Source organism: Varanus komodoensis, unplaced genomic scaffold (genome assembly GCF_004798865.1).
Source record: "Varanus komodoensis strain SLA01 unplaced genomic scaffold, ASM479886v1 scaffold1, whole genome shotgun sequence".
NCBI classification, from domain to species: Eukaryota; Metazoa; Chordata; class Lepidosauria; order Squamata; family Varanidae; genus Varanus; species Varanus komodoensis.
Window position 1 is genome coordinate 87,874,693 of NW_025335268.1, and position 27,565 is coordinate 87,902,257.

At 41.0% G+C, this 27,565-nt stretch overlaps 1 protein-coding gene across 5 annotated transcripts; it reads left to right on the top strand.

Moving 5' to 3' along the window:
• On the top strand, positions 1–23,841 carry LOC123025377 (interleukin-1 receptor type 1-like). 5 transcript variants are annotated; one of them, XM_044434044.1, is made up of 12 exons: positions 1–78; positions 1,669–1,827; positions 6,774–6,840; positions 8,131–8,356; positions 10,348–10,525; positions 13,091–13,259; positions 13,913–13,978; positions 14,082–14,193; positions 17,183–17,328; positions 18,703–18,840; positions 20,421–20,585; positions 21,526–23,841. In XM_044434044.1, the coding sequence occupies exons 3-12, from the start codon at positions 6,780–6,782 to the stop codon at positions 21,915–21,917; spliced, it is 1,653 nt and encodes a 550-aa protein (XP_044289979.1). In that variant the 5' UTR covers positions 1–78; positions 1,669–1,827; positions 6,774–6,779; the 3' UTR covers positions 21,918–23,841. The 5 variants fall into 5 exon arrangements, with proteins under 5 accessions (XP_044289979.1, XP_044289988.1, XP_044289972.1 ...); XM_044434053.1 differs by lacking the exon at positions 1–78 and adding an exon at positions 6,391–6,477 and having other exon boundaries at positions 512–1,827; XM_044434037.1 differs by lacking the exon at positions 1–78 and having other exon boundaries at positions 512–1,827; positions 6,391–6,840.
• Positions 23,842–27,565: the final 3,724 nt, after the last annotated feature.

A 27,565-nucleotide genomic window follows, 5' to 3' on the forward strand; every position in this document is an offset into this window, starting at 1 on the left:
CGGCGCGGCGCGCGAAGTTGCCCTCGCCGCTTACTGCCTGGGGCGCTCCGGGGAGCGGGGCCGTCGGCGCCGGTCCAGGTGAGGCATAGCGAGGGGGGCGCGGCGCCGCCGGATGGGGGGTGGCGGGGGGCTTGCGGCGTCGGCTCCTGCTCGGCGCAGCCCGCGCCAGAGGCGGGAGAGCCGCCGCCACTTTCCCTTTCTGGCTCGGAGGGCTGGCGCGCGGGGAAGCATTCCGCTCCGCCGCTTCCCGGCACGGCCTGCGTCAGCCGCTGGAGGCGGCGCTGCCTGCGCTGCGCTGCGCTCCGCAGGGCTCTGCCCGGGCGGCCCCTCTCTCGCCCGCTCGATCGCCTTTTAAACGGCGCAGCGCTTTGCAAGGGGGTGAGCAGCCCGGATCGCGGTCGTTCTCGTTGCAACGAGCGGGTGTCTTCCCAGGCTCTCGGAGCGCTCCTTTGGAGCAGGTAGCAAGCCGCGCCCCGCTTTGCCGGAATGTCTGCCCCTTGAGCAGGTGCTGGGGGCAGATGCACTGCCTGGCGCGTTTTAAGGTGCAATCCTACGCGTGGTAAGATAGGCAGAAGAAAATGCATACGGTTTCCAGCGTTCTTCATCCATCATAGCCTAGCTGAGGGCTGCAGGACTCGGAACGCGTCGACACATAGGCGAGCTTGGCAGGTTTGATCCCACCTTATCCTGCCCTTATATTCGCAATGTACACGCCGGTCCCTTCACATTTCTGTCTTTCCTAAGGTGGTTAGGCAGCTGCTACCAATTCTGCAGGCACGTCGGTTTCTTTGTGCCTCCCAGAATGACTCTTTGAGACTCTCATGTAATGTCTCAATGGGAGGCTATGCATTTTTGGGGGGCTTGTGGCCAAGACGAGAAACAGTCTCTGGCCACGGGCTTACAATTTTAAAAGAATTAATATGACAGACTGTACGAACTATTTAGATAGAGGAACATTTTTCCTCAAATGCCATCCTTTTATTTTATTTTGGAATTGATACTGAAATAGGAAGAAGTGCGTGTGCATGTGCAAAATAGTTGAATGTTTCTTTCTAATCACAAACACATAAGCAAATAAGGAATAAAAAGAGAGGAATAGGGAGGTCAGGCTGAGTGTGATGGGAAAGATGAAACACCTGCAGTTTGTTACACTGTTAAAATGGAATGCAAGACTTGCATAAATTTGACGCCTAGTTTTGGCGTAAATACATAACCGAGGTAACAAAATTACAGTCAAAGGCTAAGAGCACAGAGTGCCAAATACATTTGCTGTGTATGCGTTCAGTGAGGTAAATGCAATCTGCAACTATGGTGTGGTGCAGAGAGAAAGTGCATTGCATATTGCATTCTGAATTAAAAATGATTTTCCAAATCAAGGAAAGTAATTCCTTGAAACTGGAAAACAAGTGCTTTGGTACACAGTGAATCTTGCAGTGTGACCTCTTCTCTCCTCACTGATACAGTTCCTTGGATGCTCCTCAAACCTGCTCCAAAGGACCCCCAAAGCCTCTGGAGCAGGTTTGGAGGCTGAAGGGGGAGAAGGAATCCGTCTTCTGCAGGAGAAACATAAATACAGAAGCCATACTTTTCTTGTAAACACATTTGTGGTAAAATGCTCGTTATAAAGTTTGCAGATATTTTTCCTCATTTTCTTACTTTCATGAATAGGACAGTGAACTGGTGTTGATCATCCCAGAGATTGTTATGCCTGTGTATTTTGGATGGGATGCTAGGTCCTTGCCTTGCTTGCTTCGTGGCAGGTAATCGTTGTGCATTGCAGGCCCGTGTGTGCTGGATTCTTGTGCCTTGGGACCCCTTCATGTTCAGGTGAGACAATTCAGATGAACTGGGTGGCAAGCATGTTTGTCTGCTTTTGGAGATTGGGTTTCTGGCTGCAGACTATTGACTGCTTATGTATTTATGAATGTAAGAAAAGAACTTCTGTCTTCAAACTGTGAGGTCAGTGAACTCTTGAAAAGCAAACTTTTGGAAACTTTGGATTCAGCAGAAAAAGTGTGTAAACAGTATAGAGTAAACAACATGGAACAGACTATGTGGAAAGGTCCTGAATTCCTGACCTCTGATTGTTTTTAACTAAGATAAATAAGGGAGTATACAAAGATTTTTTTAAAATAAAAAAAAATTAAAAACCCAGCCACAGCACTGACACGCATAGCACATTGTCAAAGGCCCTCCATATAGCTCCCATCAGCACTAGCCAATGGTGAGGGATTATGGGAATTGTAGGCCAAAAGCCATCTGGAAGGCCTCAAGTTGTCTACCCTGTAATGGGGAAATTTATGAATGAAAGACGATATTTAGTAGTATCCCATATGGGGCTGGCCCTATCATAAGGAACCATGGGGCAGCTTCTTCAGGTGGCAGATGTGGAAGGATAGAGAATGGCAGTGCTGAGAGTTGGAGGACATAACTCTGTTTGCACAATATCGCTTGTTCTCACATCTCCTCATCTAGATGATATTCCTCATGCACAATGCAGGACATTTTTCGTTGCCATTGTTGAAATAAAATTCAACAAAAGTAAACTTTGTTTACATTTTGTTTACTTTTTATTGATTACATTTTGTTACATAAGGACATTTTGTTGAAGTAAAATTCTGTACATAGATCATGGCTATATTCTTTCTTACCTGAGGCAGCAAAATGTCTTCTGTCAGCCCTGACTACAAATATTAGGAGATAATTAGTTTTATTCCACAATGGGATGAATTGTACAGATAAATATGGTAACTTCTTCAAAGAGAAATGAAAGAGAGTTTAAGAGATACTGAATATTTTCGCAACTTCTAGAAAAGAGAGTGGAGCCTATTGGTCTGAAGAAGTGGGCAGCATTCTATGATGAGGTGGAAGGCAAAATAATAAGGGTGGGTTTTTCTTGACAAGTTTTATGCTAGTATACACACATTCATACTAGGTCAACTATGAAAAGATTTACACATCTTGTTTATTAACAATTCTATGCTCCCTACCGTCAATGTTGATTTCAGATGGCTTGCAATTGCGTAAAATACAACATCATAAAGGATAATAAAAACTTATTCATAGAATTATAGAATGGTAGAGTTGGAAGGGGCCATGAAGGTCATTGAGTCCAACCCCCTGCTGTTGCAGGACGCCAAGTTACACCATCCCACTCAGATGGCTGTGCAGGTTCTTTTTGAATGTCTCTAGTGTGGGAGAGCCCACCACCTCTCCAGTCAGTGGAAGCACTGTTGTATTGCTCTGACACTGAGGAAGCTTTTCCTGATGTCCAGCCTGAATCTGGATTGTCATAACTTGAACTGATTATTCCATGTCCTACGAAGCCTGACCAGTTTTAGCTGTAATCTTGTATTCTATCAACAAATGTACAGAAGAAGACTGGACCTGTGCATTTTCCCCCCTGCTCCTATTCATCTGTTAAAAACAAAACCTGGTGTTATGCTTGTTACCTTCCACTCCTTGGTATTCATCCAGACTTTGTTAATTCTTAAAATATTGTTCAGCCATAGAATTCACCTGGTGTGCTTCTTTAGATTCCATGTTGCACAAACCCATGGTGAGGCTGTGGTGCACAAGACCATCCTTGTGAATATCTAAACCCCACTTGTGGGTTGTTGTGTTGTGTGATCCCGGTGACATGGGTAGTTTAACCTTTGCATAAGCTTCACTCCCTGGGTTCAAATATGGGCTGGATAAGGAATCCCTGTTGAGCCACGGCATGCTGTTCAAACCTGATCAAGGATTCCAGGAAGAGTATGTGTCTAACCTCTCTTACAATGAAAGTGCAAACAAAAGAATCCATTGTATAAAGACCTGACTGTTTTGATGAAAGGCTTTCTACTGCCACATAGTTAAAGAGCATGTCTTGCTTATATCCCTTGTCAACTCATACTTCTTTTGTCAAAGCTTCTCTTCCTTTTTGTTCTCATTTGGCCAAGACAAATTCTACCTCCCTTACCTTTTGTGGCTTTCTGGGCTAATCCTTTGAAGCACTTCGGCACATCTTGAACTTTTTCCTAATGTACAATATATATTCTGTTTGACTTTCTATTATTACAGTTTTAAATAACTTCGAATAATTCTAAAGAAAGATGAGCATCCCTGGCTCTCCCATTCACCACCTTTTAACAAATGCCTAGGTTTTGAAAAGTTCCCTATTTTAAATTAAATGTGATCAAACTGTATATTCTGGGCAAGCTTTTAACTTCGATATGCATTAATGCTGATAGCATTGTGGTCATTGTCCCTGGCTGGTATGACTCTTAGATGAGATCCAGGGCATCACTTAGACACTAAGTTTGCACGGTTGCCTTTCTCTACTTGGTTGTACAAGTTATTGCTCCAGGCACTTTGTTTTGCCACAAGTGCTGTTTAATTTTTTTCCATCATTACTTAAATTTCCGTTTGGTGGGCATCCTGTTTGGCTTGCTTTGTTTTTTTTTAAGATTTACAGATCAGCATTCTGATTCTGTTTAAAGGGATTTACTGTATTAGAACTAACTTCCTTTTTTTAATGAAGATTTTTATTAAGATTTTAAACTAAAAACTAAAAAACATCAATCATCAAATACATCGGACGTAGTGGGTCAGCCCCCTATAACATATCTTTTTAACAATCTATAATCATATTCAAATCGATTTATAAAAATTTAAAAAACATCTTTAAATCTAAGCCAAGTCCCGTTTCTCCAGCCAATCATGAAAAAGGTCCCAAGTTTGATAGAAGTCAATATCTTCTTTCTCCTTCAGTAATAGAGTCAATCTGTCCATTTCTGCACAGTCCAGAATCTTTTTTAAAATCAGTTCCTCAGTGGGTAGTTCCTCACTCTTCCAGTATTGAGCAAGCGCAATCCTCGCTGCTGTGATTAAATGTAGCATCAAATACATTTCTTGTTTGCTAATATTTTCCGGTATAATGCCTAACAAGAAAATTTCACGTTTAAAAGCTAAGGGTTTTTGAGCATTTCCTCAAGCCATTTATGTATTTTAATCCAATACTTTTTCACATATTCACAGGTCCACCACATATGGTAAAAAGTACCCACATCATGTTTACATTTCCAGCATCCGTTTGACATATTTGGAGACATCTTAACTAATCGACTTGGTGACAAATACCATCTATAAAACATTTTGTATAAATTTTCTTTATACGAAGTTTGATAAAGTTACCTTAATATTTCTCTCCCATAGCTTTTGCCACTTTTCTAATTCAATATTATATCCAAAATTTTGTGCCCATGTTATCATAGTTTCCTTAACCTGTTCCCCTTCCATTTTCCTGCCATAAAGAGACATATTTAATAAAATTATCTACTTATTCTTTGCCTTTACAGTTCTACCTTTTTTTTCTCCTTTGAGTCCAAAGTCTGTACTTCTTGTTGTGAATCAACCTTCAGTATTTCTCCTTCTTCAGAATGGTATGCTGTTATATCCATTGCTTCGGCACCTTTTGCTTCAGCACCTTTTTCTCCTTCTTTAGAGATGACAGGGTCCTCCTCTTCCAACATGGCTCTAAATTTTTCATAGAACTCTTGTGCTTAGAACTAACTTCCTGATTGGACTCTTGTAACACGCTCTACATGGGGCTGCCCTTGAAGACAGTCCAGATACTTCAGTTGGTTCAGAATAGAACTGGCAGGATGTTGCCAGGGACCAGCAGATACTCATATATAACACTGGTCCTCTATTGGTTACACTGGCTGCCAGTTAAAGTCTGGGCCCAATTTAAGGTGCTGGGGATGACTATAAAGCCCTAAATGGCTTAGGACTTAGAGACCTGAAGGAGCATCTCCTTCCCTATGTGCCTGCCTGCCCCTTAAGATCAGGGTCAGAGGGTGGCTACCCAGAGAAGGACCTTCTCTGTGGTGGCACCCCAGTTATGGAATGCGCTCCCCAGAGAGGTTTGCTTGGCAATGTCACTTTATTCTTTTTGGTGCCAGGCTAAAACCTTTTCATTTTTCCATTATTTAAATGTTTGACTAGGTTTTAATGTGGGTTTTATTTTATCAGAATTATTTGGATGCTTCGCTTCGCTTCGCTTCATTCTTCTTGTAAGACCATCCCAAGTCTTTAGTAATTGGATGGTATATAGTATATAAAAGCTATAAATAAATAAATATTTATTAAATACATATTTGGTCCTACTGCTTCTATCTAGAGTGATAATTGTGGAAAAGTGTATTGCTCTTAGGTTTTTTTTAAACTTTGTGGATAACAAATTTTTATGGCATACAAAATTATCTACGTTTATTTCTTTGTGGGACTCTCATAGAATTAAAAAAGTCTGTGAGGGTGTTTACTTTATCCATGCTACATTTTATCACTTACCAGTCTTCCAGCCACACTTAAAAAAACAAAAAAAACAAAACCTCAATGTATTTGCAGATTGCACAAGAAGAATTCCTTTTGAACCGATGCCATTGTTCTCAGGTCAAGTGTTAATAATATAAGGAATACAGATTATTAGATTAGGTAAGCATAGATCCTTTTAGTGTTCCATTTTAAATGATTACATATAGCTTGTATGTATTGATGCTGCTTAATGTATTTATTATAACAGCTTATAATTTTATGCCTGAGAAATGGAAGAAAGTCCTAATGTTTTTATATGCTTCACTTTATAGCATACCAGGTGATTACAGATAAAGAATCTAACTAACTTGGAGAATGGGGGTTTGCTTTCCAGAAAGGGGCGTGTGTGTGTTGACTGTAGGACAGAACTTTTAAAAGGCAATGCAGGTTTGAACATCTTTCCATTCCTTTATCAGCAAAAGATGATCTCGGTTCTGTGGATCGTTTGTTGGATCTTTCTGGCTGATTCTTCAGCTAGGTCTTGTAAGTCAACAGCATTTCTTATACATTTAATTCTATTGCATGCATTCCAATAAATGTCATCACGCATTTAGGTTCTCTCCAGCTTACAAAAATATGTGACAGTTACATCTCACATGAGAAGCTGCTTTACTTGAGTTTGCACATGTATATTCATCCCTTGATTTTGTGTCACTTTCATGATTGCAGAGATAAAAAGTCAGACATAGAAGATACGAAAGACCTGTTTGTGGTTTTTACTGGTTCCATTGTATGAGACATTTGTTAAGCTGTGGCCAAGTGTCTTCCTTTTTTTATGATGGAAAAATGAACCAGGATGTTTAAGTTAGGGAAGGACAATTTTATATATCTTATTTCCCAAAGAGAGAAATAAGGAGACAAGCATATACATAAAAAAGATTTATTTTGCTTTCTAAGAAATCTTACCTTTAAGATTTATTAGAGGGATGCCTTTTGCTCGCTTAATTGACAACATTTTTATCCTGGCAATGCTATGCCCGTTTAGACAGAAGTAAGTCCTACAACTTCCGGTCACCCCCAGCTGGCCATGCATTGTAATATTAATACAATAAAGCCACTAAGTAGCTTACAGTAAAATATAAATGTATGACAATGTAAAAACAATATAGAAATAATTCACAAACCTCTTACAGATAAAATAATAAACAGTAAAACAGAGTAGTGGCATAGATGGTTTTGAGCCCAGGAGAGTTGCAGAGGAGTTTGACTGTAAGAAAATTGTTGCAACGCTTCCCTGCCTAGGGCTTCTGGTTGCACTTCCCGTGTTCTGCTAGTGATGGCAGTCAGGCAGAAGGATGCGGCTGGGCGAGGGATGCAGGGACTGTTCATAATGTGACAGATAATATTGTGAGCAGGGGCCATTTGCTTTGTGATGCACCCAAGGGGACAGGTTCCTGCTCCTACCTGGATTATTGTGAATTTTGGCCACATCATCATTTGAGCAACACAAGGAGAATGGGAACTGTGGTGCAGGTAGGGGTCGTACAGAAAGATGGGGATCTTTGAATTTTCTCTGACTATATCTCTGCTTTTTAATTGACAGTGCCAGCATATTTGCTAACTCTAGTATGTAGCCATGGTGACAAACTGTTCATTTGCAGTACTGTATACTCAAACCTGCTTAATTCTCAGTCAGTTTCAGAGCAAAATTTGCCATAGTTGTATCCAAGCTTATGGCAGGACATATTATTAAATCTTTGAAGTATACCATTTGTTGCAGTTACAAATACAGTTATATAAACAAGATGTGCATTGTATTTATTGATTTATTAGGTGTCAACATTGCCACTTTTGTGCCTGTGGGAGAGCCTGGGGCTATTTGCTGTCCACAAAAGTCTTCATCCTCTGTACAAGCGAGTGATAATGTAACATGGTACAGAAATGGTAGTGCTATACCAATAACTAGGGATACCTACTCCAGGATCCATCAGCGGGGAGACTTGCTTTGGTTTAATCCTGCACACATGGAAGATTCAGGACTCTATCAATGTGTTGGGCAGTAAGTTCATGTTTTTTAAAGTTAAATACACCAATTGGAAATGCAGCTTGATAGATATAACCTAAGAGAGTCCAACAATAATGATATGGCAACAGAACTCCAGAAATTTTTCCATTGCATATTAACATATTTGTTGGTTGTAATCAGGCAACAATTATTCTTAATTCACAGGTTTCTGCACTGAGAAAGCTATGTAGCTGTTAGGCCCTGCAGGAGGGCTAGGTGAAGGGGCACTTGCAGGCACCAATGCGCCCTTGCATGCTTTTCTTGGTGCTGCTGAAGTAGCCTCCACATCTATTTTTATTTCCCCCTTTTTAATTTTTTAAATATAGAAAAAAACATAAATACATAAATACAAACACCATAATATTAATAATATTACACACAAAAGCTCAACTAATGAATAAAAAAGGAAGTACTATAGTTTTTATTTTTAAATAACAAAGTTTATTTTTGGCAGCAGAAATTATTTCAGAACCAAACTGCTCCCGGATACTGGTGGGAGGAAGTACTTACTGCTGTGGAAAGCCTTTCCCCTAACAGTTTCTTTGTTGATGTGATACAGCATCCAGTGTTGCCCTGTAACATATTACTAAGTGTATGTCATGCTCTAAATGGCACATGAAGATGAGTAATTGAGAGAAATGAACTCTCAATTTCATTTGGGATCTGTTCTGTCGAATGATCAGACAGCAGCAACTATGAGTTCCTTCCATTCACTCCAGCCAGTAAAAGGACTATTGCTATTTATTGCAGGACCAAGCAACAGGAATTTGTGGCTTTCTTAATCTAGATAGATTTTTATAGTAATGTACTCTGTGACACAGCATTATAAACTGTCTAGAAAATGCACTTAATTCAGGATAGTAAGGAAGTAAATGCTGTCAAAATAATTTTGACATGCTAACTACTTCGGCTTATTGATACCAGTAAAACAAAACAAAACAAAATCCTCCAACTAACCCTCTGGATGTCAGTTTTGTAGGATTTTTTTCCTCCTGGACTGACATCCATAACAGCATGCTTGCAGTATCTGGATCATTCTGCTTTGATTAGAAAACCCAGATTAAATGACTTGATAGCCAAGTTTTCCACTTAGGTTGTTCAAGTTCAGCCTGAGTTAGCAGTTGCCCAAGGCTTCATAAACCATTGAGATCCTAGTTTATTTTCCTGGTTTCTTAACCATTGCTTGGCTCAAGTTCCCAGCTTCAAACAGAAAAGGGAACTCTGGCTTAATGTAAGGCCAGATCTTTGGGGTGAAGAGAAACATGCATCTGAGATGTTCATCTCCATCTTTATAATCCATGGTTAACAAGTTTTGGATTGCAGTTTGGACACAGCATCAGTTTAGTTTACCTCCCAGGGCTAGGCTTTTTGGAGTTCTGAGCTTTTTGGAGAAAGGACAGGATACAAATTTAAAATAATACGAATAAAATGATTGTATTTTAACCCATACAATTCTGCACACCTGTCACATCAGGATAATCCTTTTCTTCAGCAGTATGAAATGAAACCTGCCTGTGAGAAGAAAAAACTATAGGTTACATTTATTATGCTGTGTGTAGTTTCTTGGGTGGGTTTGGGGTGTGTGTATGGATGAGATTACTTAATCAGAATCATGGGGGTGGGGGGAGATTTTAACTTTAAATGCAGCTCATGGCTCCAAACTTTTTGTAAGGCAACAAAAATAAACATAACATGTAGCCCTCCTACTCATTTCCATATTCTGTCCTTTGTGTAGCTCCTACAATAACAAGCATAACCAAATCTGGAGATACTTCCTTATTTTTTTTGCTCTGGAGGTGGAACAGGGTTTTTTTTTCCACTGGATCTTTGTGCAATTCCAAATAGATACAGATTTGATGCCATGTCATATGATGCATGCATCCATATGCATGTGTGGGTATGTGTGTGTACATCTGCTACAACAAGTGTTACCATGTATTTGGCTTCATGTATATGCTGTGCACAATACCCTTTTGTCATTACAGGAACTCAACAAAGGGTGAGAAGCAACTAATGGTTTTCAACAACAGTGAGGGTTTTTGTTTTAATCAAGAGATAACGTATTTACAAAGACTGTTCTTGCATAATTCTGGAAAGTTGACTTGTCCTGACCTCGATTATTTTAAAAATGAAAGTACTCAACTTGTTTTACAGTGGTTCAAGGTAGGTGTGTGAATGTGTGTTCCATAACTGTTAGGTATATTTTGTTTTCTAAACTGGTAGTGACAAGAGGGGTAGTGGGATGGAAGTAACAAATATTTTTGTAAAGGGTGTTTAAAGCCATTGGATCATATTAAGCCATACGCTGAGTAGCACACTTACACTAAAATGGTTCAGAGCTTCAACTGTTGGGCAGTATAGAAATTGATTAATTAATTAAAAGGTTTTCAACCAAAAGACTATAGTAATTGCTTTCAGTTTCACACTGGTCGATTTTTGTGCTCAAAACATTGGCGATAGTGTAAAGAAATCACAGTGAACCAGATAACTCAGGAAAGGGTGTTGGGAAGGTATCTGCAGAAGGTATCTGGGAAGGTGCTTTCTGCAATAACAGAAAAAAGGTGGCCAAAGTTTGCAACAACTCGGTAAAGGCATCTGAAATTAGAACAGACCAATCTCCAGTGGTCAATCTTTACTGAATGGGCTAAGTTTCAATAACAGCTAGGAGATATGAAGGAGAGCAAAGAGTACATAAGGCAGCTTTTTTCAGTGATTGCAGTAGATATCCCTACTTTGGGGCAGATTGTCTTCCTGTTCCCTCTCTGCCTGTACAGAAGGGTTACTTGCCCTGGTAGAGGGTAAATCAGCAAGAAAAACCATCTTATTAAGGAACAGTGGCATGATGAAGCCACTATAACTGCCTTCCAAGAAACAATGGGACATATCACCTGTTGGGAAGAACTGGAAGAAAAAATCCATCTCTTCAAAAAAGGAAAAGATAGTTGTCTGTTCTTCCATTTTGTTTTCCCTCCCAGCTAATGATGTGTAGGAATCTGGTTTGAAGGTGGGAATCCCTTGGATTTCCTTGCCCCATCTTCCCAGACTCTGGCCTGCTTTCTTTCGGCCTCAAACCTTTTTCATGCGAAGATTCGCATACTTTTTTGCAAGAATAATTCAGCACAAAGGAGAGGTCCACTTGTGTTCCCTAGTGTTCATGGACTTTGTGTTATCTTGGCTTGCTTCCTGACCAGAGCTGAGTGTTGGGAGTGAGAAAGACAGTTGTTCTTGGTGTGCACACTTGTAAGTAGAGTTCCTAGAAGTAAATACTAGATTTGGTTCAACAAACTGCTCTGTGCATGCTCAACAATTTCTTCTGAGTATTTGTGCTTCTGGAAATGCTTTGGTCAATAAAGAATTTTTTGCAGGAATGGTCTGTGCCTTTGAGTGTGCATAGGGAGGAAACCTGGCTCATGACAGTGTGGGAGCGAAATCTGGTGGTGTGAGAGAGTAACAGCTTCACATCCCTACTCTTGGCTCCTGAAACTGATACATCATGTGGGAGAAGGAAGGCCAGTGGCAAAGACCAGGGATGCCTTTAAATGTTTTAAGGGAAGAGAAGACTTCCTTGTTCAGCTGAATTGATCTGGCAATGCTGCAGGTCCTGAGTTATGTAAGGAAAGGCGTTGAGGAAGTTGTAGAGCAGTAGATGAGAATTTCACTACTGAGTTCTTCTGCTGGTTAAATGAAAACCATATGACTGGTTAAACAAAACATACCAACAGGCAAAAGGTTCTCACAGGTCTCCACTTGTTCATTTCCAGAAACATGTTGCAGTTTAGAGAAGGAAGGGACAAGTTGAAAATCATGCCCTGCTCATAGTATGAACAGGATGTGGTGGGGAGAAAAGTGAGGAAAAATATAGTATCTCTGTTGCAATCCTGCATTTAATTAAAAAAAAAAAAAGCAAAGAGGAGCCCAGGAAAGTGATTACTTGATAGTGTTGCAGGGCACCTATCTTTTTGAATAATCTTTTCCAAGCCCTTTTGAATGATCATCAGGAAAAGCTCAAGCTCCTTCTGAGATTTAGGAGAGCTGCTCCCCGTTTCTAGTTCTGCTGCTAGTTTTCCTTCTTTCCAGACTTTCTCAGGCTTTTTGTTTGGCAGAGAGATGGTAGACAAGAAATCCAGATTTCTGTAAACCTTCTAGCATTCTGCATGGATATGGCTAAGCATGCTGGCAGAGTTCCTGGAATCTGTCGGCGTTTCTTTATTCTGTTTTCTTTTTAAATCTTTCTGGCCAGTGAGTCTGAAAAAATGGAAATGACTACAGCCATGAGTATTCAGAATTAAGTCAGCAGTGCAGAAGGAACTGAGAAACTCAGCTTTAAACCTGGTTTCTTTTAGCCAGGGCCACCTGGTTCCCTCCACCATAGCTTGGTACACTTGAGAAAGTATGGCAGGAGAGTAATAGGGAGGGTGAAGTAATTATGAACACTGATGGTCATGTGTGTGTGTGTGTGTGTGTGTGTGTGTGTGTTTTAACCTCCCCTCCTCATTTCCAGAATCCTTTAAGTCCTTAATCAAGCTTAATACTTTCAACATTTTCCAATAAGTTCTTTTGTGAAGGGAGATACATTTTTGCTCTTTCTGTTTCCTGACCAGATACACTTGACTCATGAGTATGAACTGTAGTGATTTCATCTGTTTTCATTTGTTGTGTAAGCTAAGTTTGGGTTCTGTGACATTGCCTGTTTGGAGCTTTGATAGTATTTGTTTGCTTATGTTTTAGGCATGCTATCCTGGATTATTTGAAGATAAGAGATTTAGGGCTTCTGGAGAAAGTCTCATAATTAATGAACCAAGTAGAAACGATGAAGGAATATATATATGCCAGGCAACATATACACACATGGGAATATTGTATAATGTTTCACGAGCTATTAATCTAACTGTTATTGGTATGTGCATGATTTACTTCTAACTTTTGGCTTAAATGTTTGGTAGTTGATAATTTAGATGTCTAATAGTATACTGTAGAACACAGCTTGCCTAATGATGCAACTAATTTATTACCAAACGGCATAAAAATAGTTTCATCCCATTGCATAGCTGTATGCATTTTTCCTTGATATCACAGTGCTTTGTTCTGACACCCTAAGCTGTTTCTGGACCAGCTTAAACTGGCTTTTCATAGACTGTATGTCACTCTGTAGATAAGCATATTTATCTTTAGTTCCAAAATCAGGCTGTTTAGTGGGAACACATAAGTGTTAAAAGCACAGCTTTTTATATGGAGGTGTGGAATACTGGCAACAACAGGATCTATTTTTGTTCAGAAGTATTACTGTATGCATATGTAATGCAGATCTTCAAAATGAGTCCCCAGAATTGACATGCTTTGTTCTACAGGCCATGTGTAAATGCTTTAGCTATGATGTGCATCATGAAGTTACTCTTCTTATATATTGCACACAAATTAGTGTTTAGTGCCCTGGATCTGATTGTAATCAACAGCAGCAAGAAATTTAATTTCAAGAATTTAACATAGATTAGTATAATTAATAATTGTGGCACAATGAACTGTTGCTTTTATTGATAGTTCTTTTGTTAGTTCTTCCACAGAAAATACCAGTAGAGATCATGTATCCAAAAAATAATTCAATTCAAGTAGCACTTGGTAAGCAACTATTTACTTGTGATATGAAACTATTATTTATGCTGCTAAAGGAATTCTAATATTTTCTGCGTACTCATTTGCTAGAATGCTTCTTTTTTTGTAGGATCCAGTATTGTGATGGAATGTAATGCCTCTGCAGGTATTGAAAACAGTGTCTTTATGGATTGGGAATTTCCTGACAAATATGTTCCCCAAGATAAACCAAAAAAATATATGTAAGTATAAATCAAATATTAGTTGGTCTTTGAATTAGGACATCTTGGAGGGTTCATTGTAGTGTTAGACAAAACAATAATTTTAATTCAAGGTATTGTTCAGTTGTAGGGAGGCCTCATTCAGGCGCCATAACTTGGTAAAATAGGAATCCCTCAGGGGCATACAAGAAGGCTTATTACAGGCATTTTAAAATGAACTACTTATTTTTCTTATATGCAACATATAGTAAAATCGATATATACATTTAAGGGTTAGGGTGTTTCTCTAGGATGTAGCTTAAACTTCTGTGGTCTTCTTAAAACATGAGTGTGATAGCTTCTCTCATTTCCCCCTAAAACTTTCTCTATTTTTCCTAGCATTCCTTTTTTGGTTTTTGGGTGGGCGGAGTGAAGCTATTTAATGGTTCTTTTGCTAAACAAGTGACCTTAGAAATACTGGAAGATCTACTTTTAAACATCCAGAAATATACTGGTTAACCCACATTTATCTTTTGATCATCCTTGAGCTAGAGGACAGAGTAGAAAGAGGTTTTTTATAGGGTGCTTGAAACAAACTGCTCTATAATTTGCAGTTCAGCTGAATTGATGCTATATGGCAATTGGTGCAAGCAATTTCTGCACAGACACTGTGACATTTTTGACCTCAGTTCCTTCATGTCCTCAAAGAATGATGTCTTACAGTGGTCTCGTAATGTGTGAAAACCAATGTGGTTAGAGTTTCATCCTGGGATTCAGGAGATCTGGGTTCTAGTCCCCACTCAGCCATGAAGATCACTGGGAGACTTTGGGTCAGGTCACAGCTTCTTTGTTCAACTCACAAGGTTGCTGTGATGATAAAATGGAGAGGAACAGGGTTATGTAGGCAAGCTTCCTTGGCTTCCCCTCTCTGATATGTCAGGCATTGACAATCATGCGCTTTTGGTGACTGACTTTCCCCAGCCATTAACTAGTTGATGCTTTTATTACTGTGCACTGTTTTATAGATGGCTGCAAAATTCTTTGAGATCTTAAAATGAGAAGCTATCCATAAATATTCTTCCACAAACATTTTAAACAGGCCATTGATATCGTTTCAGCCATTTTGCCTTTGTTGTTGTTTCTCACTGTGAAATACTCTACTAGACTATGAAAGGATATCAATCTTGTAAATACATAAATAAGTAAATACTGAATAAGCATAGCCTGGAAATTCTGCATCAGACCAGCACATTAGAAACAGCCAAATGTGGCCAAAGGATGATGCGTCATTATGGCAGCTCGACAGTGCATGTTCATAATGCCTGTCCCATTGCTCTGGTTTGAAGGCATTACAGATTTTTAAAGGTGTTTTGAGATTTATAAACTTCTAGCCTCACAACTGACATGGTGGCAATTTGAGTGCATAGCAGAAGAGTTCAAGCTGGCCATCTTCCATAGTACTTGGATTTGTTCTCCCTTTTTTATTTTGGGCCAATCAAAAATAATTCTGATTTAATTGGTTTGTGTTTTTGAAATGTTATTTTTTGAATCCCCATCTATTAAATTTATCTTATTTATTTTATTTAACATCCTTATTTTGTCTTACTTAATCTTACTGGCTTTTACTTATGGATGTTTATTGTTCACTGCTTTTATTGTGAACTGTGGATTTCATTGTATATTGTTATACAATGAAATATGTACAATATACAATGAACTGTGGATCTCATTGTATATTGTATATTATGTTGTACATTATGAATTTTATTGTGTTGTAAGCCACTCAGAAAGGCTAGGGCTAATAAGACAGCATATACATTGAATAAATAAATAAATAAATAAATAACATGGTGAAGTGATGATTTACAGGAGTAGAAATTATTGGCAGCGCTTTCCTTAAATACTGGGAAAACGCAGGTCGCTTACTTGGAATGGTAGCTCTTTGAGTGGCCATCTGTGCATTCATACAGGCACTGTGTCTGTGTGGAGCCTTGATCTGGGAAGCTTCCATAGCTGAAGAATCTTTGGCAGAAACCTTCTCCCACCGTGTATCATTAATATTTATATATAGAGAGAGTGTGGGGGGGGTGCTGGTGCTGATTTTGGTCCTGGTGGCAATAAGAATTCCTTTACATGCAACCAAGTCATCAAAGTTGGAATGGTGCATGGGTTGTGTGAATGCACAGATAACCACTTAAAGAACTACAGTTACAGGTTAGCAAACTTCCTAGTGGGCTCCGTGCATAACATGTATGGGTGACTGGAAAGCTGACTTTCTGTGGTAAGTCAGTGTCATTTGTGCAGAATGGATGACGACAGCACTTGACCAAAAAGAACAGTCTACTCTGGCCCAAACCTCTGTGTGGTAGTGTTGAATGAAGGTTCATGGTTTTAGCCATGGGGCTAATCAACACAATTATTTTTTGAGCAAACGCCACTGATGGAGCAACTGCCTGTGTGTAATGTGCTTGGGTCAGAACCTCAGGTTGGAGATTGCACAATAGGAGCATGGTCTGGACAACCCAAGACAAAAGACATTGAGGAGAGACTGGCATTTCCTAGCTCTGCTGTCCATGACAGATTAAAAAAAAGCATGTGACTTTGGAAATGCCTCAGATCTTGCCTTATGAAAAGCAAGAATATATCTAACATTGAGGGTATGCATAGTCACTTCCAGTATGTAGCAGGTGAGCAGAATTGCTGATGGAAGGGCATCCTGATTGAGCTGGAAGGTAGATACCACTTTTAGGAAGAAAGAAGCCTCTGAAAGTGATGGGGCAGGGTTCCCACCTACTGTGCACCAACTGTAGAAGCTTTCCAGATGGAGGCTCCATGCAGGCCCAGATCCCATTTGTGATACAGAGGTAACAAAGCTGAATAAACGATTGTTTCAGCTAAGTTCTTCCATCTCAAAATATTTTAATTATGACTTTATCTTTTCCAGAAGCAAGAGCATTATACAACTCCAAATAAAATCAGTTATATTATTACCAATGTTGGGTTTTCTCTGTTTGCTTTTTTATGGCATTAGAGCAATATCACCTTCAGGAGATCAGATACTGGGAAACAAGTTTAATATTTCCAAAGTGAAAGAGGAAAACTATGGACAATATTTGTGTATTGTCTGGTCCTTTGATTCAGAGCCCGTTGCAGCATACCTCATGTTAGAACGCCCAGGTAAATACGCATGCGTGTGTGCATACAGTAGTTCAATACAAAATGTATGTGACTTCTTCTTCACAAAGAAGCAGAGAGATTCTTGATCACTCTTATTTTGTAAGTACTCAGCTGAAACTGGGCAATCTGTTTTTTTCTGTCTGGGGCAACCTAGAAATACTGCGGGGTGAGAAGATGAAATAAAGCATAAAGCAGGGGCAGGGGTGGGAAGATCTGTCCCTTGCTCAGAGCTTTCCCATCTGCTTTAAAAGTTAGCGCTCAGCCTTTGAACTGGGCTCAGAAGCAGTGGGTGAAGCAAGAGACAGTCTGACTGGCCAGCCTAATTTGAAACCCTTGCAGATGTTGTGCTGTATGAATTGTAGTTTCTGAATTGTTTTTAAAGGGAACCCCACACATAACATATTACACAAGAGGTTACTAGGACCTCATGAGAATCCTATCACTGTGAAGGAGAGCTATGGCTGATAAACGATATTCTGCCACTGGTGCTACTTGAGATTCCAGGGACAGAACTGGGGCATCCACGAGAATCCCCCAGCCTAGCTGCACACTGTTTCTCTGAAGGGGAGAGCCATCTACGCACAGCACGTCTGTCCTGTTGGGACTGGACTTTAGTTTATTAGCCCTCATCAAGTTCAACACCTCACTGGCATTACTAAAAGGCAGAAGTAGAAAGGAACGTGGCCATGCTGTTGACACCCTATTGCAGGTCCTGAGAAATTTCATGCAGTTGTTGGGAGAAAGGATGGAATCTCCGTGGCTCTCCATAGCAAAGGTGCTTAGGGGCCAAGATTCCCAGCAGTGACCCAGCAAGTGTGGTGGAACTACCATATCCCAACTCACAGAACCGATTCAGAAAACATCAAGAAAAAGTCCCTTCTGGAGTGAGACCTTTCCTCTAGAACTGGATATGCAACCCTGGTTGTGGAACTCGCTCAGGAAGGAGTCTTGTTAAAGGCCTGGCAGGATGTGGCTGGAAATTCTGCAGGTGTTTAGAGAAGCAATTTCCACCAAATCTCTTTATTTCCCCTTCATTGCATTGGTCTTGAAATATGCACTTTTCTATGATATACTTTAAAAAATCCTCTAGAATTTTCTTCCCAGTTGTTAATGGTCCAGTGCCCACTCTTGTGTAAAAGTTTTGCTAGCATTATAACCAAAAATGCTAATATGAGAAGGGCTGACTTTGAGAAGGGCTTGCTTGTTAGAGCAAAGGAACTAAATGTTATTACGCACATTTGTTTAGCAAAACAGCAAATGGTAGGTTTACCATCAAGTCACTTATTGTTGCTATTTCTTTGTGTGCACACTTCACATGCAACGAAATGTGATAACTCTTTGTCCCTCCGTCCCTCCCTTCCTTTGCCAATACAGTTCTAAACTTGCAGCCTTACTTGATTGGAGGACTTGTTCCACTAGCGTTTATCCTACTGACAGCTCTGGTCAGGTTTTTCAGAGTTGAAATAGTACTTTGGTATCGGGAATCATTCCAGCCTCTTATCAGCAAAGGAGGTAAGTCTGGCACTGTCAGTTCAGTGCCTTGATGCCCTCTTCTGGTTAAAGAGAGCAGAGATTTTCCTGGTATCTAACATTAATTAGCACATGTTGTTGTTCTCCATGAGAGGCGCTTTCTCTCATCACTTCTTGCCAAAGGGAATCAGGATTTGGGGGCATTTTCAAATCAGAGAACAGTGGATCTAAAGATGCTGCAGGCTGATAGGCAGCATCCCATTGGCTGCTAGTGCTAATATAGATCACTTATGTAGGATATACATTTTTTCTGATGCCAAACAACAATGGTCAATTGTTTAGGGTTCTATCAGGGGGACACAAGAGAGACCAAAATATAAAATAAACCTCTGGCATGAAGGTTAAAACATGGAGAGATAAGTCCAGAGACAGAAGCTCTGACACCAGAAGTGTAGGTCAAGATAACCATATACAAAAGTAATGAAATGTTTTCTGCTGTGATGTTTTCTGTTACTGATTAGTGCAAAAAGCTAAATGTATAAATTCATTGTGCATGTTGACTGTGGCAGCTGGTCCCAGCTGAAGCTGGGCTCTCTATTGTTAATGTCCACGTACAAAAAAATGTCTTTTCTATATAAAAAGACTTGCTGGTGTTTCCTGCGTCTCTCATGGTAAGACAGTGAACAAGAGGGACCTTCTTTTGTGTCCTCAACAAACAAATTACTCTCTGGTGTGTGTGCAATAGTGTTTTCTTGGTGTGACTGAATCCTCTGGAAAAACTTGTTGTACCACTGCCACTAATAACTTTGTGCTGGAGACCCCATACGCTAGTGGAATGTCTGTGCTGGTGTTCAGTGGGATATCATCCTATGTTTAGTTCAGGAATTGTAGTTCCGAATGGGATCAACACAGTAAGGGTGAGAGGCAAGCAAAGGAGACCCAAACTCTAACCCTAATGCCAAAAAAGAAGGGGAATGCAACTTTCCAAGCAGCCAGAATCCTGGGCAAGAAATGGTGGATCCCACTTTGAAGGGCATATAAATCTCCCAGGCTCCATCTTGCAAGCCAAGACCAAGCACAACGTTGCTTTCCCTTGACAGCTTGACTTTTCACAAGAGAAAGCAAAGGGAAGAAAAAAAGCTTCTTTGGCCCCTCTTTGGGTGAGTGCACTTCTCTGCATTATCCAACCGAGGGTCATGATTTCTGCAACTGGGCAATTGCAGCTTTATAAAAGACAAAGAAAGATAGAAAAAAGAAAGCATTTGAATATTGGGTATGTGAAAACCCTCCCCCCCAATGTTGGACCCTCTAAGGTGCTGCTTAGGCACTTTGAAGGGACTGTCAGTCGCTGTCAAAATAGAGATTGTATCCAAAAAGAAAGATAAAGGAGGAAAGCCACAGCAAGCCAAAAGTGTCTTCCGATGGTGCTGGTGGTGGTGTTGGGAGACAAGTCAGTCCTGTTCCAGTGTCCTTGGGATACCCATAGGAGGACGGAGGGGGAAGGAGGTGGTAAACAGTGTGGAGTGAACCCAGCCATCTGTTGATGCTCTATGATGTATCTTGTTTCCTTTGGAAAAGCTTTGCTTGGCTCAACATATTAAGCTCGGCCTTTCTCTCTCCAGTTTCAGATGGGAAGCTGTACGATGCATATGTGTTGTATTCCCAGAATATAGCCAATTGTGCATATTCAATGAATATCTTTGTCCTGAAAGTACTGCCTGAAGTCCTAGAAAAACAGTGTGGCTATAAGCTCTTTATCTTTGGAAGGGATGATTTACCAGGACAAGGTAAGCATTTTTAAGAACAGTCTTCTGACAATAAAAGTATGTGTTTAAAGACATCATCCATTTGAGATGAACCATTTGAATTGACGTGAATTGCGTGTAGAAGCCACAAGGTTCAGTCCCTGGCATCTCCAATTAAAAGTACAAGGCATGGTTGAAGGTACAGGGTTCTGCTGCCTAGCTGGAAGGAGGCAGGCCTGCATCTGGCCACTGCCTGGATCAGAGATTACCTGTGCATGCCACGTGTGCCAATGAATTCCCTTTCTTTAGTGCCCTTTGCTTGCACTTGGACAAGCCTAACTTTAGTTCTTTACATTTGGTAGGATTTTGAATTGCCTCTTTTTGAACTGCTGCGACATAGTGAAAACAATGCTGAACTGGATGGGCCAGTGGCCTCACTCCATAGAAGGTTTTCATATGTCCATTTAAAAATAGAGCAAAGTCCTCAATACACATCTGTGATCCTATCTGTCCTCCTTCCGTACCCACCAAACACACACACACAGCTCGTTTTCGCCCTTCTCTGGTGACATTCCACCTCACTCCATGGAGATTTCAACATTCACAATGTTTTTGCTGATTGTTCTCTCTTGCCTGACCTTTGAAGTCCACCTTTCGGACTGATTCCTCCCATGCACGGCCTTGGGCACTCTTGCCTTAGTCTTCAGTCATCTGGCAACATTGTCCCTGTTGTAAAATTCCCCACTACCTCCTTGTCCTCACCTTCTGCATTCTAGCTCACACTCCCCACCTTGCTCTTTCTTTCTCTTGTATGCTGTTGATATGGGGGCTTTCTTGGAAAAATGCTCTTCCTCTTCTTGTGTATGCATTACCCTGTGAGTTTGTGCTACAGCAAAGGCACGGAGGCCAATTACGTAAACTAAGCAGTCTAAATAGTTGCTATTTTAGCTTTGCATGCACTGACTCTTCCTTGCATCCACAGCTGTGGTCACTGTCGTTGATGAAGCCATCAGGCAAAGTAGAAGAGTGATTCTTGTGTTGGTACCAGATCCACCCTACTGCAGCATGCAGAAACCAACCTTTGAAACTGAAATTGCAGTGTACAGTGCTCTTATTCGGGATGGGATTAAAGTTATACTGATCGAACTGGATAAAATAAAAGACTATAGTGATATGCCAGAGTCCATAAAATACCTTCAGCAAAAACATGGGATACTCACATGGAAAGGAGACCTTTCAGAAAAATCTCAAATGGCAACGACAACATTTTGGAAGAATGTGAGGTACCAGATGCCTGCAAGCAAATGTCCACCTTCCTCATGCTTTCCTCTGTTGCCATTAACTTTTAACTCTTCTCCGATATCGGAAGGATGATTGCAGAACCACAGGAGAACTGTTTGTTTGTACTCATTCCAGTTGCCAAGCTGGTTTCTGTACCAGCCAGGAAGCAATCAGTGTTGGCACCTCCAGCGGAATAATTTGGACACTTGGGAAGTTCCTTGTCCAAAACAAATGTGCTCAGCATGGAGCCGAAGTTTTGTTTTTGGATCTGTAAGCTCCTTGGAGAAGTGGCAGAACCCTGTGAATGCTTGAGCAGGGAGACAGTGTGAAAAGACCTTTAAAATGCTCCTATTTTGCAGGCAAAAGAAGTGCATATGAAAGAAATTGTGTTTCTCAGTGGTGTGAAAGAAGCGGTCACTAGCCATAACCTTTCAGAGCCTTCGCATTTAAGTGCCAAGTAGGGTCCGTCCATGTTGCCCCAACACGTTTGTGTGGGTAACAGGCATACTGTGCCTCAGGTTATTTCCCCCTGCCCTTTAGTCACAGGACCTCAAAACAGCAGGTGTGAGAGTTTGCCTTTCATTCAAAGGGATGCCTCAGCTCGAATGCTTTCATTCTGCCCCAAATTCCTTCAGTGCTCCTGCTTATATACACTTTTCCAAACTAGCCCCCTTCCCAAGCCTGTGTAGCCAATATGAGCTATAAACAAATGAGGGTAAAAAAATCTCTACAGTTCTTTTAACAGGAGGGCTCCAGTTATTAGGCAGTGGAACAATGTAATAAATTAATAAGCAAACCAGTAACCATCTTCCCCACACTGCATCCTGGGAATGTAAGTGAGAAGTCATTTCTGCAAAGCAGCTGGAGCTTTGCTCAGCTTTCCTCTTGTGCTTCCCTGCCCACTGAAAATGGGGTTAGATGGAAATAGATATGATTCCATATACTAGGTATATTACTGAAGTATCTCCAAAGGAGAAAACCAAATAAGCATCGAAAGACTATTTTTCTAGGTACCGAATGTTAAGCAAGGAATGTTGACTTTCTGGTTTGATTCATTTTTTATTACGTGATAATACTGACAAATATTGCATGACTGACTTGGAAATGAAGTAATCATTTTTAATACTTCAAAAATGCACCTTTGTATAATATTCCAAATCTGTTAAACATCTGCTGACACATGAGCACTTTAGCTGTATCTAGTTCTTTCACATGTTTTATATGTTAGGATTATTTGATTCCTTAAAATTTTCCAAATATGTGGGGCTTGAAAACCTAGAGAATAATGCATTACTTTGCTTATTTTGATAACTATATGATTATTCCCATAGGTGATATAATTGTACAGTTATGTAGCAGTCCCTGTAACTTTTTAAAGGAATGTATTTCTATGAGATCTGTGAATCTGCCTTCATTCTGGAATGTAGACATGGTTCAAATACATTTATTTGAACCATTGTTTATGGGAATTGTATCCTGAAGAGTTGCCAAATATAAGAATTGAAATGATATGTTAGAGCCATTCTCTCAATGGTTCTTTTAAAACCAGAAATGAGATCATAGATTGAAATTCAGGTTTAGTCAAATTTAGAGTAGACCCATTGAAAGAAATGTGATATAAACTAGTTATGACTGATCATAAGAACTTTAGGATTATTGTTTTCAGTGGATCTACTCAGATAACATAGATGTATGTATGGTATAGCTAAATCTAGATCCAACACTTTACAAAAATAACCAAGTGGTTACTAAACTGTATTTCCTCACTGGATAACTGGAATGTAGTCAGTGTAATAGAAATTTTAAAATAGATCCAGAATAAGAAATTCATATCTTTCTGCTCCGAGACTACCAATGTGTCATCTTTTATTTTGGAGACATACTGTGCAATTTCTATAAGCCAAATAATTTGTAAGTGATATGACACGACATTGAAAATAGACTGATTTTTAGAAAATTACTTAGTATGTTTGTTTTGTATTTTATTATTTTCTATTAAATAAAATGTGTTTATTTATTCATTTTTAAAAGGTCTGTATTTCCATGTCAAATATGTATGTTGATATAAGCAGTCCATGTATCTCAGTAAGCATCCAATTGAGGCTAATCACTATTCAGATGTTGATGGAGCAGTAAGATATTCTGATGATTCAGTGGTGGGGGCTTCTCTTGAAGGATGTCACTTTGCAACTGTAAGGCCTCCCTTAAGTTGACTTTTGCTTGTTGTCTGTTAATCCCTACTCTGCAGGAATATAGTTGAAAAATGTAAGAACTTCTGCACTTGTCCGTCAAGACTTTACATGAGCAATAACTGGCATCCAGGAAGAAGACAATCTCACAATCTCAACAAGGGATTGTCTACCTTGCATCAGCAGTACTGAGCAGCCCCACTTAAGAAGTCATGGAGGTGTCTGCTTCAGCTGCTAAAATCGTTATCAACTAAAATAGAGAAGCAAGAATAGCATATAGTGGGATGGATGGGTGGACTGATGGACTGACTATCTGAGACAGTCCAGTGGTTGGAAAGGAAGGAAGTTTAGATGGGTTGGAAAGAAAGTTGGAGGCAAGAACCAGGCAGGAACAAGGCAAGGAGATGGAGAGAGCCAGAGCATGAAGATGGCTTGTGTTGTTGCTGCAGCAAAGAGCAGCAGTTGGTCCCCAGTACCTCCAGCTGCATTGCATAATTGCTCCTCAGCTGTTTTCTGCAAGCACCTGCAAAGGATAAAGCCAACCTACCATCTGTTTACTCATCCCTTGCCCTTCATGGCTACTCATCAAAGCCAAGGAAGGGATGTGTATCAGTCCAGGAGATTGTTAGTGCCTCTCTGAGGGAGGAGAGGGTCCCTGCCCCCTTGAAGGAGGTGGTGATCAGGCCCATCCTGAAGCGGGTGAATCTTGACCCAGAGTTGACCACCAACTATAGACCAGTGGCTAACATCCCATTCTTGGGCAAGGTGCTCAAATGGGTGGTGGCCAGGCAACTCCAGGCTCTCTTGGAGGAAACTGAGGAAACTGGTTTCAGGCCTGGTTATGGGACTGAAACTGCCTTGTTCGCCCTGTATGATGATCTATGCAGGGAGAGGGACAGGGGGAGTGTGTCCATGTTAGTTCTTCTGGACCTCTCAGTGGCTTTCAATGCCATTAACCATGATATCCTGCTGGATAGGCTGGCTAGATGGGAGTCGGATGCAGAAGGTGGTGCTGGGAGATTGTGGCTCTGTGCCATTGCAGCTTTGCCATAGAGTACTGTAGGGTTCCATTTGATCCCTCATGCTCTTTAACATCTACATGAAACTGCTGGGAGAGGTCATCCGAGGGTTTGGGCTGCGGAATCATCAGTATGCTGATGTCACCCAGCTCTACTTCTCTTTTATATCTAATCCAGGTGAGGCAGTGGCTGTCTTTAACCGGTGTCTGGCCAGTGTGATGGGCTGGATGAGGGCCAATACACTGAGGCTTAATCCAGACAAGATGGAGGTCCTGTTGGTTAAGCAGTTCAGCCTTCCAGGTAAGTGATTTTAGCCCTGTTTTGAGCAAGATTGCACTCCCCTTCAAGGCCAGGCAGCACAGTTTGGGAGTGCTCCTCAACCCAGAACTGTTCCTGGAGTCTCAGGTGGTGGCAGTGGTGAGAAGCGTGTTCCTTCAGCTTCAGCTGATCCATCAACTGTGTCCTTACCTAGATGAGCAGTGCCTAGCATGGCACATGCTCTGGTAACTTCTTGATTGGACTATTGTAATGCACTCTATATGTGGCTGTCCTTGCAGACAGTCTAGATACTTCAGTTGGTTCAGAAGAGTAGCCAGGTTGTTAACAGGGACCAGCAGATATGCTCATATAATAGTGGTCCTTAACCACCTATACTGGCTACCAATTGAAGTCTAGTGCTGGTGATGACCTATAAAGCCCTAAATGACTTAGGACCTGGATATCTGCAGTAGCATCATCTTCCCTACATGCCTGCCCAACAGATTTGAGTTGGAGATCCTTCTTCAGGAGCCCTCCTTAGAAGAGATTAGGAGGGTGGCTACCTGGAGAATGGCCTCCTCTGTGGTGGCACCCCACTTATGGAATATGCTCCCCAGAGAGGTTTGCCTGGTGCTGTCACTTTATCTTTTTGGTGCCATTCCAAACCCTTTTTATTTTCCCAGTATTTAAAGGTTTAGCTTGTGATTTTAATTGGGGTTTTATTGTATATAATGGATGCTGTGCTCTACTTACTATACTCTCTGGATGGTCTTAAAAACAAAATATTTATTTTATTTATAATTGCATGTATAGGCCCCAGCCCAGCACTCTTAATCACTAGAGCAGTGATGGTGAACCTTGTAGAGACCGAGTGCCCAAACTACAACCCAAACCCCACTTATTCATTGCACAGTGCCAACACTGCAATCAAACCTGAAAACAGGTTTTAGTTTAGAAAAAACAACTCGCAGCCAGTCCAAGCAAAGATATATATATCCTTGGCAGTGCACTGACTGGCCATGCGAAAGTTCAGCTGAATCGTGGCTAATGAGTTGTGCCTTGTGACGTCATCGCCCGGCACCATTACTGCTTTCCGAGTGTGCGCATGGCCCCTATGTGTGCTGCTATCCGATGCTCAGCTGCTGGGCCGATGCTGGAGCAACTTGGCTTACGTGCCGACAGAGAGGGCTCTGTGTGCCTGCTGTGGCAAGCGTACCATAGGTTCTGCAGCACTGCCCTGACCTTACCCTGGTGCACTTCCCTAACCCTAATATAGGGGGAAAGTTCCATTGAAAAGAGGGCAATTTTGAAATGGCCTTCCTTGAGTAGCTTTTTCTGCACGGCCCATCATTTCTGCCCATTCTAAACACATTTCAACCATCAAAATCTTATCAGGGCACCACGTTTTTCTAACCCTAACCCTACCCTGGTGCACAGCAATAACTTTAATATAGGGCTAAGGTTACATTGAAAATAGGGCGATTTTGTAAAAGCCTTCCTTGAGTAGCTTTTTTTTACACAGCTCATCATTTCTGTCCATTCTAAACACATTCCAACTATCAAAATCATATCAGGACACCTCATTTTTCTAACCCTAACCCAGTGATGGTGAACCTTTTAGAGACCGAGTGCCCAGTCTGCAACCCAAAACCCACTTATTCATTGTAAAGTGCCAACACTGCAATAAAACCTGAAAACTGAGGTTTTACTTTAGGGAAAAGAACTCACAGCCAGTCCAAGCAAAAAATATATATCCTTGGCAGTGTACTGACCAGCCATGTGAAAGTTCAGACAAGTTGTGGCTAATAAGTCGCGGCTCATGATGTCATCGCCTGGCACCACTACTCCTTTCCGAGCATTTGCGTGGCCTCTCTGTGCGCTGTTATCCGATGCTCGGCTGCTGGGGCGACTTGGCTCGTGTGCCGACAGAGAGGGCTCTGCGTGCCCGCTGCAGCACACGTGCAATAGGTTCGCCACCACTGCACTAGACCTTGCTGACTTTGTACGTTACAGCAATAATTAAACAGTTCAATCTGGTGTGTTGGCCGTATTCCTAGAAAAAAATAGATCGTTCTCTCACACTGGGAACATTGCACCGTGGTGGTGTTTCTCTCACAGAACAATTTATGTCGGGATCACTGGTAGATGCATGAGCGTGTGTGCAGATATGCCCACAACAGCACCACATGCAGTGCTCAGGAGAGAAAAGGTTCTGCACACCTGGTGTAGACCCCTGGCATGGAGAGACGATCAAGCACAGCATGGACACTTGATC